This window comes from Brachyistius frenatus, unplaced genomic scaffold, assembly GCF_029030835.1.
Source record: "Brachyistius frenatus isolate BFR_SWC_R1_liver_20210118 unplaced genomic scaffold, ASM2903083v1 Contig_28, whole genome shotgun sequence".
NCBI lineage: Eukaryota > Metazoa > Chordata > Actinopteri > Embiotocidae > Brachyistius > Brachyistius frenatus.
This window is the reverse complement of record NW_027210627.1, coordinates 779,717-797,797: the sequence shown is the minus strand read 5'-3', so window position 1 is coordinate 797,797 and position 18,081 is coordinate 779,717. Positions and strand designations below refer to the sequence as shown.

Here is an 18,081-nt window from a genome sequence, read left to right as displayed (position 1 = left end):
AAAAGATTCATGTGCATAATAAGACTGAAAAGCGGCAGGGGAGAAATTAATCCCACAGCAGAAACTCAGAAATGTTCGGTCCTCAACCAGAATATGGTAAATTCTCATGGGCAGCAATCTCCATGGTAACAAGCCCATTAGTGAAGGCTTTTAAAAAAATTTAAAAAATAAAAAATCAGCGCAGTCTTGGCAGCTGGAGAGAGATTCAGGGAAGATGTAGAGACTTTTTAAAGTGTTGTCAGGGAGAAGAGAGGAGAGAGAAGGAATGCAGTTAGACAACCCAGGAGTCTGTGCTCCTGAACGGCGAGGCTCGCTCCTCCAGCTCTCATTCTCATCCTGCCATGAGCTCTGTAGTCTGTCCGCTTCAATTAGAGATGTTCCCTTCGGTGGGCCTCCCTCTATGGACCTCCAAACACTGTAGATAATAGTCGGAGTGTGTATGTGCGTCTCTTCGTTACAGGAGCTGTTAGTCACGTCCGATTCTCCAAGTCCTGAACACAACATAACTTTGTATGGCCTGAAGTTTAATGTTAAAGGAATATATATTGATATTTTTTTACCTGCTATAACTCAAAGTTGGAGCTAGAACCGGGTTAGCATAAAAACTGAATGCACGAGAAAACGGGGAATATGGTTTTGTCAAAAGAGAAAAAGAAACGTACTTGCAGCATTTTAAACACTGTACACTTTTCAATTATCTTATTTATGATGTAAAACATTATTATTTATTTTTTATAAAAGCATAAAGGCTGGAAACAGGAAAAAACTAGTCTAGTTTACCAGACCTCTACAGCCCAATTGTTATCTCTGCCTGAGGCTAGCGGTTTGACATTAGTGGCTACCAAGTGGTTTGTGAACAATTGTTTTGAAGCCTCCAGTCTGGCATTTCGGCCGCCATCTTGTTTTTTTGGAACAGAGAGTGACCATATTTGGAGGAGCTGGGGCGGAGCTAGGGAGGATCTGACTGAGAACCTGAGGACGCTATGCCCCGCCCACTTATACCAGAAACATAAGTATTTGAGTGTATACTGAGAGTGTAAGTATATCCATTTTATTGTAGGAGTGCAATGCTAAACCACTCATCATCAAAATGACATGTTTATAAGTCTGTTCCTGTGAGAAGACTTACCTCATCCAAACAGCGTTCATACTGCCTCCTCTGGTTGTCGTTTTCTATCGACAGAGCAGAGTTCTCCGCCTGTAGAGACACAACACAACAACTAATTATTTCTGAATGCACTGCCGTATAAATAGAAAAATATAATATATAAAAACTTGTAAACAGTATAGATAATATGGTTAATCTCTGCAAAAACAAATGTGTTAAATGTCAGACTTTGATGCTTTCTCCTCTTAGATGGAGGGAAGGACAGATACACAGACAGATAGATGGAGGCTTTCTCCCTGCAGCACTGTGGGATTTGTGGATTCACTGGAGAAAGACGGTTCGAAATGAATGATGCTTTAACTTTCAAGCATCCACGCTCCGTCCTGCAGATCCTCACTCAGGCTGACTCGAGGTACCCCGGGTGTAATTCAATTACTGACGGAGGTGTTTGCCCGACAGGAAGCAGAAACCATTCCAGGAACTCAGAGGGTGACTCTTCTACCAAAATGATTAATCCAGTAAATCTTTAAAAGCTTCGGCCACCTGAGCTGGCTTGTTTTCACTTAGGCGCTGCAGGCGACTCTTCTGAATAACAAGTACACCCAAAATCGCAGAAACGGCTGATCGCAGGAGTGGGAAGAAGTCATCTCACACAGCTCAGCACTGTCTTAACTATAACCCAGAGTGATGGGAAATGATACTGATTAATACTCACAATAAATTACAAATAGAGTATAGATTGCTTTGACTCTAGAAACTTTGGACCGTTTCAAAGACCACAGATCAGTCTGGAGGCTTTCAGAGAGAGAGAGAGAGAGAGTGTGTGTGTGTGTGTGTGTGTGTGTGTGTGTGTGTGTGTGTGTGTGTGTGTGTGTGTGTGTGTGTGTGTGTGTGTGTGTGTGTGTGTGTGTGTGTGTGTGTGTGTGTGTGTGTGTGTGTGTGTGTGTGTGTGTGTGTGTGTGTGTGTGTGTGTGTGTGTGTGTGTAAAGGTCAGAGAGGATTGAACTTCAAGTGTTAGAGCCTTATTTAGTGCATTTTATGTGATTTCACACACGCTGTGGAAGTAATGCTTCATCACCTTTACATATGAGCTTAATTGATGAACATATTATACAGGGAAATACATGTGAAAATATGTGTTTTTAGACTTTTTTTGCATCCGCATAATATATCTGCAAAAAAATTACCCTGCAAATAAATCACTCGCAAAGATGTAAATGTTTGGCGGCGGGCTCACAGCCATGATCCCTCATCCTTGTTTTTTGCAAAGTTAACATGGTTGATCTGCAGTGAGCATCGCATCAATCTGTGTTTTAGGCTTAACTGTCAAATTCCATTAAAAAATCACTATTTGGTGGTGGAGAAGTTGAGAGGACTCAGCGATTTCACCTCAGTCAAAAAAGCACAGCAAGTTCAGTTTGTTTTTATTATTTATTTCCTCACTTTTATTTGTGGTTCTAGGGAGCTAATATTTCATTTTTTTATGTCAGATTATATTGAAAGTACCCCAGTGTGCCATTATGACTGGAAAAGTAGTTTCAAACTAAATGGAAAAACCCTCTAATGTTTCTCCAGTTTGGCCTTTAAGTGTAATTGCAAACTACCCCATACGCTCAGAATTTATCCAAGAGGGTCATTAAAGTGGACGAGAAAATGGATGTAATTTAAGGCGGCACTTTATTCTAAAAGATTATCACTGATCTAGGACTGGTTATGCAGACTTCCTCAAGTACTCGACTGCAGTAATAACACAGAAAATTAAATATCACTGAAATATGTCCAGTCATTTAAAAAAAAAAAAAAATTCAGGAAGCATCCATTGCTAGTAATTACTTCGTTATTTTGACGTTATCTGGATGCAGGACATAACATTAGGCATTTGCAGTTGATGCACATAGAGTATGCTGCATGTAATTAATGACTATGTATTGAAAACATCCAAGTTTATATGAACTGTACATGGGAAACACGCAGTGAATTTCTAACTGTAATGAGCCGTGCAGACACCATGTGTGTCGGCCGTCGCGGGCGGTTGATTAAATGAAGCACCCAGCTCTTCTAGAGATCAGCACTACAAGATACGACATCCAATAATCATCCCCGATCACATCTGCTCACACCCATCACCACCTACGGCAATATCAACTATAATTACAAGCTTTTTCACTCCTGATGAGCTGAGAATGTGGTTTTTTTTTTTATATGTGCGTATTTTATAATAGGGAACAGTGGTTACACACATTATTTTTATAAATCCTGCAGGACGACCAGTTTTGCTTCGTAGTCTTTAAAGTCATCACTTTCAGTCAATCTGCATTCTTTGTTAAAGCTTCATTAGAATGGAACTACATCCCTGTAACTTTTAGAGAACTGAATATGTGTCAGTATTTGGGGCTTAGTTTAATTAGTTAATTAATTAGTACTCAGCGCCGTCAGCATTAAAACTCAATTTCACCTTACTGATCTCAGTCTTTCTGTGCAGAATCTCGCTGCTGTCATCTGTTGCTGTGGCCAGTCTGACCTCATGTCTCTGTGTGCTTGTTTATTTTGTGGTTTACTTTTATGATGTCACATGAATACATGTATTTCAAATACCTTGAAATATTCTTATATCTGTGCCTTTGCTTTGTATGAAGTTTTTGGGTAAGTGTCAGCGGTTTTCCTCCTGTTAAAAGTAAGTTTTTCCTTCCCAGTGTTGGAGGGTTTCTCCCTGTTAAAAGGGATTTTTTTTTTTTTTCCACCTTTATTGAAATGTTGTTGTTGGTGTCGAACTATGCAGAACAACCTGCTCCTGTTTCGTCTGTATTTCCATTAAGATCTCTCGTCTCACTGTCTTGCGTGTCTTTAATGCTAACAATTAAGTCTTTAAAGGATGTTTTTAATAACTTCATAAATTATCTCAATGACTTTGTACTTTTAATGTTGTATTCTGTTTTTAGGGTGACCACGTAACACCTGCCCAGGGACTGCAGAAAAGAAAAATAGCCTTTTGGCTAGCTTACAGCAGTGTTTCATTGATGTGCACTATCACTGTAAAATAAACTGATAAATAAAATAAATCAAGTGATCATATTCTTAAAAATGAAACAATGATCAAATATGAAATAGGTCTACATTAATAAATATGAACATCACAAAATCCCATTGTATCAAGTCAAACGATGCAGAATGAGTGGACTCTGTTTGCAAGGGTGTTTTTCTGAGGCTGTGCTTTTCAGTAGGTAAAGAAATGTCATCAGTAGTGACTGCCGGAGACCTCTCAACAGATGGTGAGTCCTATTACCTTTTTCAGCAGGGAAGGTGTAACGGAGAGGCGTACTGTACGTTCACTGGAACACTGACTCCAAATGTTAATTATCCTGTCAGCCTTTTAATTTTCACCTCCTGGATATGAATAACTCCTTTGTCTTCTGCAGTTTCCATGCCCCGCGGAGCGCTCTTCAACACGATGGTGTCTCATTTTAGTGCAACATTGAAAGATGGATAGAGGCATGATGAAACAGGACGATTGTACTTGTTTGTCATCTGCCCGCCTCGCTGGTATTTTCAAATGAAACGTGTTAAGGGTGGTCCAGAAACAGGAAACTTCTTGAACAACCCTACCTACTCCGTAAGCCTTTTCTACATAAAGAAGCAAAAAAACTTGTAGTAATCATACTGATCATCATGTAACCTGTAGTTAAATGCTCCGTTTTTGAAACAGCAGCCTCATGTGCTTACTATGAGTCTGTAGATATCAGGTGAAATAACTGTAATTGAAGTACTTTCTATATATTGTAGGGATTTGCGTATACTGAGAGTGTTTAATCCAAAAAGAACATTTTGGTATGTAAATTGACTTTAACCTTGTGTGATCATTAAAACCTAAGTAACAAGAGAACTGGAACACAGACCGGTCCAGCTGTTCCCCAACACTGATAAATTATATTGTTTTGGTGCAAGCAGCACATCGGTTCTGGGACATTGGTTCTGGTATTTCTGTTTGGTTTAGGATATCAGAGAAGTGGTTTTTTTTTGGAGAAAAACAATCCCTCATTTTGGCTAAACTTGTGGAAACCAAGAAGCCTTAAGTGCCAGAGTTTCCCTGACTGGTTCTATCCGGAGACGGCTGAGTGATTCAACGTGTCAGCCGAATTTTGGCAAGAATGTTCATTCTTCAGGAAAAATGTACCAGAATTATTAAAGCGTTCAATAAATCTTGATCATCATTGACTCGGAAAATCATCTCACTCCTTTCTATGAATTGCGTACTTTAATCTAATATCAACAAGGGACCAGTCCAAGTGTTTAACAAGAAGAGTCCTTCCATCGGGTATCAGCAACAATATCGATCACTGATATTTCAGGGTGAAAGAAAAGGACGCGGGGAACATGAAAAGTAAGTGGTGAGGGAGTGGGGAACAGTTGGGGGAAGGGGAAGAAGTGGACCGTGCAATCCACGTTACCTCCAGCGCTCTGAGTCGCTCTAGCAGGGGATTGCTGTCCTTCGAATCCTCCTCTGATCCGCCGCCAGCCTCGGGCAAGGTAAGCATCTCTGCCGCTGTGGCTGTGGGACCCTCCAGACTGTCCTGCTGCTTCCACATTTCCTCCAGGAGTTTGTCCTGAAACGCACAGAGCAGATCAAAGATGCATGCCTTGAAGTCACGAAGAAATGAAAACCAAATTCTTCCATATTCTAGTGGCCTTCCGTTATAACAGCAACAAATCTTGATAAACAACACACTGAATGCTGCTGCCACCACTGCATAAATAAAACTTCAAAGATTTATTCACTCATACTTGAACATGGAAATGAAATGACCCTCTGTTATGTGACTGGTTGTACTCCACTTTGATGTTTTCTATAGTCAGAGCTAAGTATTGAATAGAAAAGGCCCGTAAATGGAGCCATGAGGAACTCTGCGTCAATTTCTATCACTCAGATGTTTATTTTCTGATCTGATTCTACATACAGTTTAGCACTAAAATAAGTATGACTAAAATTTGCGTTAAAGTGGATGTCTGTGGTGTGATAAAAATCCTGACTGTAAAACATCAAAACAATTGTTTTGACATGTTCAGTTCAAAAAGTCAAAGAATAGAAAGTTTAAAATGAACGTCCATCCATCCATCATCTATCAGGGTCACGGGGAGGCTGGAGCCTATCGCCGCTCACTTTGGGCGAAGGCAGGGTTCACCCTGGACAGATCGCCAGTCTATCACAGGGCCAACACGTAGAGAAACAAAGAGCATTCACGCTCTCATTCACACCTAAGGGACATTTGTAGAACCACCAATTAACCTGAGGTGCATGTTTTTGGACGGTGGGAGGAAGACGGAGTACCCGGAGAGAACCCACGCAGGCACATGGAGAACATGCAAACTCCACACAGAAAGGTCCGGATTCAAACCCAAAACCTTTTCACTGTGAGGTGACCATGCTAACCACTGCACCACTGTTCAGAAATGAAAGTCTGAACTATAAATGTCATGAGGTGTCTCTTTTTTTTTTTTTTTTTTTTTTTTTTTTGGAAAGAGTGGCTTGATAACCAATTTCTTAGGGCTGACTATTTGCAGAAGATCTTATTTCAAGCAGTTTGAATATTTATTTACAAACCCTGTAGAAGGATACAGCAGCAGTTTCTGGTATTTTCATGAATTAAGATGTTACACACGTTTTCTTCCAGGGTTGTATAATTTATTGGGTCAAATTGTGTTATGCAAATTGTTAGTTTTATGTAAACGTGAGACCATACCTATACATGATATACAGGAACTGACAGCTTGTCTAATTTTCTGAACATTTTCAGTAATGTTTGGGCAAATTCTATAAATAATTTAGAGGCTACTGATGCTGATGTGAGCCTGCCAACAGTATCAAATTAGACATGCAAATTATTATTGTTTTTGGCAAATAGGAAAAGAAGGACTGTCTGCATTTCTCAGTTTTAAATTATAGATGTAAATTCTCTAAGTCCCTCTTTAAACATGTCGCAATCACCAGGAGGTTTGTTTTTCATCAACGGTGTTCAGCTTTCTGACTCTCGCTTTTGTAATCTTTTTCACCATGAGATGGTGATGTTTTTTTTTTATTTTACAGATATGTTTTCCTCTAGGCAACACAGTGGTGCAGTGGTTAGCATGGTCGCCTCACAGCAAAAAGGTTCAGGAGGTCGAATCCTGTCCTGGGCCTTTCTGTGCGGAGTTTCCATGTTCTCCCTGTGCCTGCGTGGGTTCTCTCCGGGTACTCCGGCTTCCTCCCAACATCCAAAGACATGCGTCTCAGGTTAATTGGTGGTTCTACAAATTGCCCTTAGGCGTGAATGCTCTTTGTTTCCGTCTGTCTCTATGTGTTGGCCCTGTGATAGGCTGGCGACCTGTCCAGGGTGAACCCTGCCTTTGCCCTAAATTAGCTGGGATTGGCTCACGTCAGCACCAAGTTAGAAATGTTAGGACCCTTGGAGATTATTCAGTCAGTTCAGAGCATGGCCCCTTATTGAGCGTGGGCTTCGTCACATGCTGAGTCAGTCCGTATTTTCTTCTGAATACAATACTGCTCGTTATTGTTGCTGTCCTGAGACTGTTATCTTAAAGGCTAAAGTCACCACCAATAACTAAACAGTCCAAGTCGATGCAAACGAGAGACAATAGTTGAGCAGCGTCATCAAGTAGATGTTTAGGAATAAAACTTATCAATACATCTGTTTTTTAAGTAACTGAACTAATTGCAGCCTTCCTGCCCAGTATGAAATGGAGAGATACATTTAAGGATTGGATGATGACAAGAGTGGAAGATTTAGAAAGCCAAACAGAGACAGATACTTTCTTCAAAAACTGGTGGCTAGAAGAAAAAGGACTCCAGTAGGAAGCCTGTCGTGCTCTGTATCTGCTTAATTATTCTCTTAAGTGCAGGAGTATGTAAGATATTCGTGAGACGAGTTCTTGTTACAGTTTTTAAAGATTAATGTTTTTATGGACAAAGAGGCACAGCGTTGAGACGTAGCAGGAAGTGGCAGCGAGTTCAGCGGGAGGGGGTCAGATAGGATTTTTTTTCTATGTCCTTGTGATTATGCATTTGTAAGAAGGTGAGTCAGTTGAAGCCTTGACTTTCCTCTTGACGGGTTTTGTGTCCTTTGGCACAATTTATTATTCCAGTTTTGTGAACTTGTCTTGTAGATAAGAAGACAGTCCCAACATTTTAACAACCTTCACAAAGTCAGCAGGGAGGGTTTTTCATATTTCGATGCATACTTATTAGTGTAAAACTGGTAAAAACATATGTCTAATTACACTCAGCACTAGAAACAAAATTGGGAACATGCAAACTAGACCCGGGCTCTAAGGACTCTAACTGGACCAGTTGATGTTGTTGAACAAGACAGATTAACTGCATGCCTTTTTTAGATAAATAAAGCTTAGAGGAACATGGGGGGAGATTAACACGTACTCATACCGAAACAACAGAATAGGCAGCCTAGTATCACGGTAAACCGTGTAATACACACACCCATTCACGAACGGAAAGCGTATCGATGACATCGTCTATGATAACACCACTTACGTAAACTGAGGCAAACCAAAACCTGTCAATAGAGGTAACCACGTTTTTGTCTCCTAACCCTGTTTTCCTAAAGCATGTGATGCTGCTACGTCTCACGAGGCAAAGACGCCACATTGATACGCTTCCCTCTAGTGGACAGGCGCGTGTATTACACACTTTGCCGGAATACAAGGTTGGAATAGGTCTATATCCAATTACTCCCCAAATTACATATGTACATGAGTGTTTGCTGCACCCTCTATAGGACCAACTTGTCCTTAAATCTAAACAACACAAAATGACAAATAGTACTGGAAAGACCATTGGATAGTATTAGCAACAGGTGTACCATACTTTTGTCATCATCTTGGGTTAACGTTTGAAACAAAACGGTCAAATAGGCCATTGGTTCAGTTTAAACACCAAAGCTACTTTGTTTGGTTCAGAAAAAAGAACCAAAGCTCTACAAAAGATTTCTTTACTCTAGAGTAGAAAAAGTCTGATTTTTTTCTTCGATAACAATGAAAACAATGCGTACTATGACAAGGATAAGAATTTACTTTGTTCCCTGCCTAATACTTCCATGGTTGAATATTTGATTAAGAGCATCACACCTACTGGTTTTTGTAACATCCCAGCGAGTCTCCCCTTTTTTAGATGCACATCACAACCAGCACAAGAAAACCTAATCCTGCTACCTGCACCAGGACTGACATGACAGAGCACATTATGAACCTGATTCAAGACTTTCAAAAATATTTTAAAATGCACTCCAAGGTGAGATCAATAGTGTATCTAAAAGTAAATCATCCCCATAGGTTTTCATGTTGAAGCTGCAACTTGAGCGATGAAGAGTGAAAAGAAAAATCAATTGTTCACATATTATTTTGTATCATGGCTCATTACTTTACTCCAGAAAAAAGCTTTACAGTTTCCATAACCATTTTGTGAAATTTTGAAGACAAGATTTCAGTTGATTCATAAAGGCAAAGATAACAGCATAGGTAATATTGTCGTAAAAATGATACCAAACATAATGCAGCATTGACTGGAGGTTTTGGAGGTACCTTGTATGCTTTCATAAGGTCCAGCGGGTCCACCTTGGGGGAGTCCTGGTTCTGTAACAGCGTCCGCACCGTCTCCTCCATGCTGTGTTCAAGAAGACAACAGGCAAACTGGTCAGAGTAAATTCCACATTATTAGAGATTAATGTGCGCACAGTTAACCCGGTAAATTGTATTTTCAAACAACTGAAATGGAAAAGTTTGACTTTGATAAGCGAGACTACGTTTGCAGCCATGCCAGCAGCTTTTGTGAAACACAGTGACCCTGTTAGTTAAATGCTAAGATCAGCTAGCATGCTCACTATAACAATACTAGAGGATGTTTAGCATTTCACAATTTTTTTTGTAATGCGCCACATCTTTGTTTTTAGTTATCATTATATTTGCTGTAATTGTAAAGTGCATTACTAAGTCCCTGAGATATGCTCTCTTTTTGCTCTCCATGTATTTGTTCACTACTACTGTACTGGGGCCATGTTTCCAATGTACTCTGAAAAAAAAAAGAAAAAGGATTTATTACATATTAGCATAGTAACATCCACTAGTTATCCATATGCATCAAGTAATGCTATGGTTGAGTTCCTTTTCCAGTCAGGTGATTAAAGCTGCGTTAAAGAGCAATGCTTGGCTATCATCAAGCAAACAGTGGCTTCTTTGAGGAATGTACAATATGAAACATATTTTGTTTTGTTTACACTTTTTTTTGTTTACCATTTAATTCCATACATGTTATTTCAAAGTTCGGTTGAAATAAGTATGAATAACAAAAAGTGCTGGTATTTTGTCATTACCTTCATCACTTTGGTGCAGACTGAATAACTGGGTCTGTTGCATTAAAATTGTGTACGCATTCATGGTTCCCTACCCAATGAATCCTAATGACTTTCATGTACTCCTGAGTTTTCCAAGAAACATTTTACACAGACTTTCATTAGTACCAGACAGTGTATCCTGCTGACGTTGTTAATTCCCTGACTGTCGAGAAAAGCACTTGAATGAGTAGGTGTGTCCAAACTTATAACTACCGCTGTATATCAAAAGTCATCTCAATTAATTTGCAACTGATATCAGACTCCAGCTCTCAGTTATGAATTTTGATGAAGGGGCTACTCCTTGTTTACACTTGGATCACTGACCATATTTCCCTCTATGCAATAGTTTATGACAAGGCAGACACTGAATGGAGAAGTTAACAATGTCTGCAGTATAATGTCATTTTTCCAGCCCGCTGGGCACAATAATGAAGTTTGCTAATTGGAAGCAAAGGTGTAGAAATGAGGGAGTGTGAAGCTGATAAACCGGTCGATGTTTAATAGAACATCTTCACACTTCATAATTTTATGCTTACGGCACAAACATACGGCATCGTCACCGGATAAACTGCCCTTGAGATCAAGTGACCTCCGGTGTTCAGACTGTTTTACACCCATGAACCAATGACATGATGAAGATTGACAACAAAAACAATTCAAGGGTGTTAATGTTCTAATCATGAAATAATGAAAACCAGAAAGCCTCTCATTAGCTTTGAAAGCAACTCAATTGAACCTTTTTTTTTTTTTTTATTATAGCACCTTTCATACAAACGTGCAGCCCAAAGTGCTTCAATAGCAAGAGAGCAGCACAGAGAGTGTAGCAAAACTTAAAAATGTATACTACTATTAAACAAATGTACTATTAAAAATAAATAAAAGTCAATGAAATTAATGAAAACAATGTACAAAAAGTTGTAAAAACAAATGCAGAAGACTTTAAAATTAGACTTCAATTAAGCTAAAAAAGAAATACAGTTGGTGGATGGGAACAAAAACACTGAATTAAGAGATACAAACTTAATTTCGGGCACTTTATATATTTGAAATGTTGTTAGACGATAACAAGAGAAAATTATGGCCAGCTGACGAATATTTTAAATGATTCCCTGAAACCTGCATATTTCAGAAGTTTGAGTAAAATGTAATACTCTGCAGCTTAAACATGCAATAACTTTTTTGGGGCCACTGCGGCTTTCAAAAACAAGACGTCAACACAGCACTGTCATACAGCACTAATAACATTGATACGGCAAACATGTTAGCTAACAATTGTTCCAGCAGATATAGAGCAACATTAATTAGGAGCCATAATTCCATGAAAATATTCTCCCTCTTTTTAAAAATCTGCATGTTTAGCTAAATGCTCCATTATGTTTCTGCTGTTTGGTGGTGAACAGGAAGAATACTTTGGGTTTTTAAGAGGCTTTCACCAGAAACAGATACATGCAGTGAGAAGCCAAACAAGTGATCCATTGTGATGAAAAAAAAATAGCAGTGCAGCTTTAATGTTTAATGAGTAGGTGTAATCTGACCCAATTTAAAGCCATACTGCATGTTGACTCCTGTACAAATATGTTCACTGAAGTGCTGCACCACCATCACAGCCATGTTTTCTGCTTATTTTCTTACTTTTTGAAGCTTCTATGAACAATTCACACTGTTCTGAGATACACAATAATTTCACATATTAACAACAGCAACTCCGACACTACTGCTGACATTTCCTCACATGGTTTCCACTGTATCCGTGTAGCCTCGCCTCTGCCTGTGATTTTGTAATCGTTTTCCCTCCGAGCTGTGTATGCTTGACGGACAAGTTCCCCATGATGTCGTACGCAGTGACATTTTGCTCTGTCACTTCCTGAGCAGCAGCCCCCCGTTTAATGCGTGTTGCTCAGCCATTAGCACTGGCTGCCGACTGTGAGGAGACCATTGGCATTCCCACCCCGAGTCATCACCGCTGACCTGAAACAAACCCGTCCAAAATGGAAACAGCGGGTGATGTGGCAGCACTCAACTCGAGAACAAATTTCGATGTGAATGTATGCAGTTCGAAAGGTCAGATGAGAAATGCAGATTTCATTATGTTTTGCTCAAAGGTTTTGAGCAGGTCATCAACCCTGTCAGGGGGGGGTTGAGGGTTAAAATCCCACCAGGACCGCCCACGCTGCACTCGCTGTTCTTTCACTGAAGCACTTTGGATCTGAGTGAATCCGCCAAATGAAAAAACCCAATGAAACTATTAATTCATGACAGGCCACATGAGGATGACTCTGCAGTTATGGAGTCAAACACTGCAGTTTGTGCACATTTCTGTGATGACACAATTATTCTAGAAAAAATGAATAATTTGCTTCATGTTAATATTCCCAATGAGTTGGTCCTGTTTGGGTCTATTTTCTGAGAAAATGTCTCATTCAACAAAAAAACTTGTCAGCCAGACAACTACTACTGGTTGGAATAATTATAACACCACGTTCTCTTCACCCTTACTTGAAACCTTTTAAAAGGGAAAATCCTTACTTTTATGTTTCTTTCGCATACACTTATTGCACTACTTATATTGATTAAATACAGATTATGTTTTCGGTTGTTTGTTTGTTAGCTGGATTAAGGGAAAACGACCAGCCCTATTTCCATGAAATTTAGTGGAAGGGTGTAGCGGATCAACAAATTAGTTTTCACTTTCATACACTTTGGATGATCGGGCATTTGATCCACTAAATGCAATGCATCTTAAAATCCCATGGATGGCACTAAAGTTAAATTAAATTGTATTTATATTGTGCCAATTCACAACGCTATTTATTTCAGGGCAATTAACATAGTAAAATCAAAACAATATCCACATGAGCAACAGCTGGGAGGGAAAAACTCCCCTTTAACAGGAAGAAAAACCTCAGACACCGGGAAGTTCAAAGTTCAAAAGGTCATTCTAGAAATAGAGGTCTAAGACTACTTCAAGTAAAGTCCTACATCGTCTGCATAAAGTGACCAAAAATAGAGCCATATGTTCACTTTTTCAATTGACAGTCGTGTCCACATTTTTTCTCCTATTTTTACTCATGAAGTTCCTCACTACTCAAGTAGTTTTTACAGCGGACATGTTTATACTCTACTCTTTCTCTGTGCGTCGCTGACCTTTGAACCCAGCCATCCTTTTGACTCATCCTCCAACAAACCGAATCAAATTAAATGTTTGATCCTCGCTCACCACTAATCACTGAAATTGCACGACAAAGTTTAAATCTACATCACTCACTCCGTAAGAGTTAACAAATCATCCTTTGTGCTCTCCATGAATATATATATATAAATCAAACTGTCATCAGAAACATGATATATTATTCAGCTGTGTTTTCACTGCACCTGAGCCTTGGCGTCACTGAGTGCAACCATCACAATCTGAGCAGCTCCTCTTTGTCTCATAACACCTGCTCCTCATGAAGTCACACGTCCACCTGATTCCCATCAAAATTCATGTTTTTCTCATCTATATTTCATTCATAGCTTCCACTTCTTTCCCTCTCAGCTCCCACTCATCCTGTGCTGCTTTCCCATCTGAAAAGAGGCGAACCACACGAGTCCTCGACATTCTCGACTCAGAGTTAGTCATCGGCCCGTGTTTATGATTGGGCACCGAAGGGAAACAGGGTCTGCTGGTCTCTCTGTGGACCGGGCGGGAAATAAGGCGCAACTGAATGCTCTCAGAAAAGGGGAAAAACAAGCTCTCACCCCGTCTGAGTCCGCCCTAACGAGGCCTCGGGCTCTCCACGCCATCATGACTGCAGTCTAGCTCATTTCAGAACTGCTTCTCAAAGAGCACTGAATCTCTGCTTTGCTCTCACGTAGCTAAAAGGAAACAGGATTTGTTTTATGATATGTATTACTGGTTTTTCAAACTATAGTTGGGGTTGAATGAATACAATGGGTCAACATTTCCTTTGATATAAAAATCTCCTGTCAGCCAGCCAGTAAGTGAGGACGAGGTTTCGCTGTCTTTATAATCTACTGCCGAAGACTTTCGTTATTCTCTAGTCCTTCCAAGGAAATCGTCATCTTGCAATCGCAATAATCAACGCAAATACAAGTAATCCCTGCAATTTTTGCGGGAGCTTGCAATTTTGCAAAATTCCTTTGGTTTTTGCGCAAAAATTGTCATCTGTTAGTAAGATTATATATATATATATATTTTTTTTTTAAACAACGTAAAATCTAAAATTTCTAAACTTCTAGGCTCAAGGAATATCAAAAACTATCTAGTATTATGTTAATGCTTTTTGTTTTATAAAGTAACAAATAGTGTAAATGATGCTGATTAATTATGGATTTAAAGCTGTAAGCATTGCCTGTTTTTGATTCCACCAGAAGGTAATAAAACTCAGAAATCTTGTGACTTCAAATTACAGTGCATCCAGAAAGTATTCACAGCGCTTCATTTTTTCCACATTTTGTTATGTTACAGCCTTATTCCAAAATGGATTAAATTCATTTTTTCCCTCAAAGTTCTTCACACAATACCCCGTAATGACAAAGGGAAAAAAGTTTGTTTCATATTTTTGCAAATCTATTAAAAATAAAGAACGGAAATATAACACGTACATAAGTATTCACAGCCTTTGCTCAATACTTTGTTGAAGCACCTTTGGCAGCAAATATAGCCTCAAGTCTTTTTGAGTATGATGCTACAAGCTTGGCACCTATTTTTGGGCAGTTTCTCCCGTTCTTCTTTGCAGGACCTCTCAAGCTCCATCAGGTTGGATGGGGAGCGTCGGTGCGCAGCCATTTTCAGATCTCTCCAGAGATGTTCAATCGAGTTCAAGTCTGAGCTCTGGCTGGGCCTCTCAAAGACATTCACAGAGTTGTCCCAAAGCCATTCTTTTGTTATCTTGGCTGTGTGCTTCGGGTCGTTGTCCTGTTGGAAGATCAACCTTCGCCCCAGTCTGAGGTCCAGAGCTCTCTGGAGAAGGTTTTCATCAAGGATGTCTCTGTACATCGCTGCATTCATCTTTCCCTCCATCCTGACTAGTCTCCCAGTTCCTGCTGCTGAAAAACATCCCCACAGCATGATGCTGCCACCACCATGCTTCACCGTAGAGATGGTGTTGGCCAGGTGATGAGCGGTGCCTGGTTTCCTCCAAACATGACGCTTGGCATTCAGGACAAAGAGTTCAATCTTTGTTTCATCAGACCAGAGAATTTAGTTTCTCATGGTCTGACAGTCCTTCAGGTGTCTTTTGGTAAACTCCAGTTGGGCTGTCATGAGCCTTTTACTGAGGAGTGGCTTCCGTCTGGCTACTCTACCATACAGGCCTGCTTGGTGGAGTGCTGCAGAGATGGTTGTCCTTCTGGAAGGTTCTCCTCTCTTCACAGAGCAACGTTGGAGCTCTGTCAGAGTGACCATCGGGTTCTTGGTCACCTCCCTGACTAAGGCCCTTTTCCCCCGATCGCTTAGTTTGGCCGGGCGGCCAACTCTAGGAAGAGCCCTGGTGGTTCAAACTTCTTCCATTTACGGATGATGGAGGTCACTGTGCTCTTTGGGACCTTCAATGCTGCAGACATTTTTCTGTACCCTTCCCCAGATCTGTGCCTCGACACAATCCTGTCTCGGAGGTCTACAGACAATTCCTTGGACTTCATGGCTTGGTTTGTGCTCTGACATGCACTGTCAACTGTGGGACCTTATATAGACGGTGTGTGTCTTTCCAAATCATGTCCAATCAACTGAATGTACCACAGGTGGACTCCAATAAAGTTGTAGAAAAATCTCAAGGATGAAACAGGATGCACCTGAGCTCAATTTTGAGAGTCACTGCAAATGCTGTAATTTTTTTTGTTTTTTAATTTTAATAGATTTGCAAAAATTTCCAAAAAACATTTTTCACGTTATCATTATGGGGAATTGTGTGTAGAATTTTGAGGGGAAAAAATGTATTTAATCCATTTTGGAATAAGGCTGTAACATAACAAAATGTGGAAAAAGTGAAGCGCTGTGAATACTTTCTGGATGCACTGTATTTTCCAAAGTGAAACAATTGTCAGTGACTGACTGTTTAATTTGAACTAATTTCATTTTAAGTGAGGGACTCATGAATTTGAAAACATTTAGCACAATTCATGTCCAAAAAATGTGAAGTTATACATCTGGATTGTTGAAATATCATTTTAATTGGCTTTTATTATTGTTTACATTTAGGAATACCATTTAGAAATATTTGTATGAAGTGATCTTCACATATTGTGTGGTACATACATACTTTTCATACACAGATGCACATGTCCACCCACACATGCATTTTACTGTGTACAGTATGTGACACGGCTCCAACGGCCGTGCAGATATTTGTCTTAAAGAGCTGCTGCTGCCACTCTGTGACATTTTGCCACAGGCTACACTTTCTGAAGCACGACCCTCTGTCATCATGCATAACAACGTATGAATGAACGGCCTAGTTTCCCCCCTTAATAGTAATGTGACCCCTTTCCCCACTTCAGTGAAAACAGAAGCTGTACATGCTAAATGGGGAAACATCTTATTGCTCACAGACAGAAGCGCTATATTTCAGCTGACAGCTGGATGATATACGTAATTATCTTTCAGCAATTTAGAAAATATAAAAAAATAACTCTTGAATGAGTAGCAGTGCAGTAATAATGCTTAAATGCAAGTCGTTTTACAGTTAACTTTGCTTTTTTGTTTTGTACTTTTCCATATTTTGCGTTTGCACGGTCTGGTTTCCTGTTTTAAGTTTAGACGCTTTTATTTTGAAAGGCACTCTCTTAGGTTCCTGTCGCGCGAAAACAGAACAAGGAGATGAATGTATGAGAAAAGGAGTCAGAAAGTAACTTGTTTTAAGATATTAGCATCCACCTAAGAGGTACAAGGTCAGTGTCTGTTGCGATACTGTTATGTTAACATGTGTTATGTGTTTTTTAAATGTAGTTACAACCTGAAATTTGTTAAAATAAATGACAGTTAACTTTATGTTAGCTCGTGTTAAGACTGCTGTAATAGTGAGAGATAGTTTATAACTTAATAGTTTGTAAATAATTAAATAGCTTACAAACTATTAATTAAATAGTTTGTAACTAATATATTTGTTGTGTCTGTATTACACCAGCTCTTATGGTGGTTTGGACTTTTTAACAGTTGAAGTACCAAGAACATCTTTCAACGCTACAGCTTCACTAGTAAATCACTCCGATTTGTTGTTGTTGTTGAGCTACAGTGCGCCGTTTTAAATCTAAATACCCAAATCTTTCCATGTGGGAAATGGCTAAAAAAAAAACCTGGAAGCCAAATGGAAGTTTTTAATGATAAAGTTGTTTTGTAAATAAAATATGAGGCAGAGAGAAATTCTCCAGAGCAGCACCAGCACCACTTAAAGGTCCTCCTAGGATGGCAAATTAGTAATTCAGCAGCGCGGTCGGGATTTGCTGAAAAAGACGGCTTTTGATGAGAATTAATAAGATTAAATGGACCTGAAATTACAGTGATTTTAAACAAAGCCTGCTATTTAGCTCCAGCTGTTTCTTTTTCTGATTTCATTAAAGCATTTTTCTCTTTTCAGATTT

At 39.5% G+C, this 18,081-nt stretch overlaps 1 protein-coding gene across 3 annotated transcripts in view; it reads right to left on the bottom strand.

Annotated features, from left to right (window-relative positions):
• LOC138621027 (nck-associated protein 5-like) overlaps nt 1-18,081 on the bottom strand; it is a 71,076-nt gene that overhangs the window by 34,697 nt on the left and 18,298 nt on the right. For all 3 annotated transcript variants that reach the window (XM_069698757.1, XM_069698758.1, XM_069698759.1), the window contains exons 3-5: nt 9,695-9,776; nt 5,554-5,709; nt 1,130-1,198 (exon numbers count right to left, since the gene is read on the bottom strand). In XM_069698757.1, the coding sequence (XP_069554858.1) occupies nt 1,130-1,198; nt 5,554-5,709; nt 9,695-9,776 (307 nt within the window). The remainder of the gene's footprint in view (nt 1-1,129; nt 1,199-5,553; nt 5,710-9,694; nt 9,777-18,081) is intronic.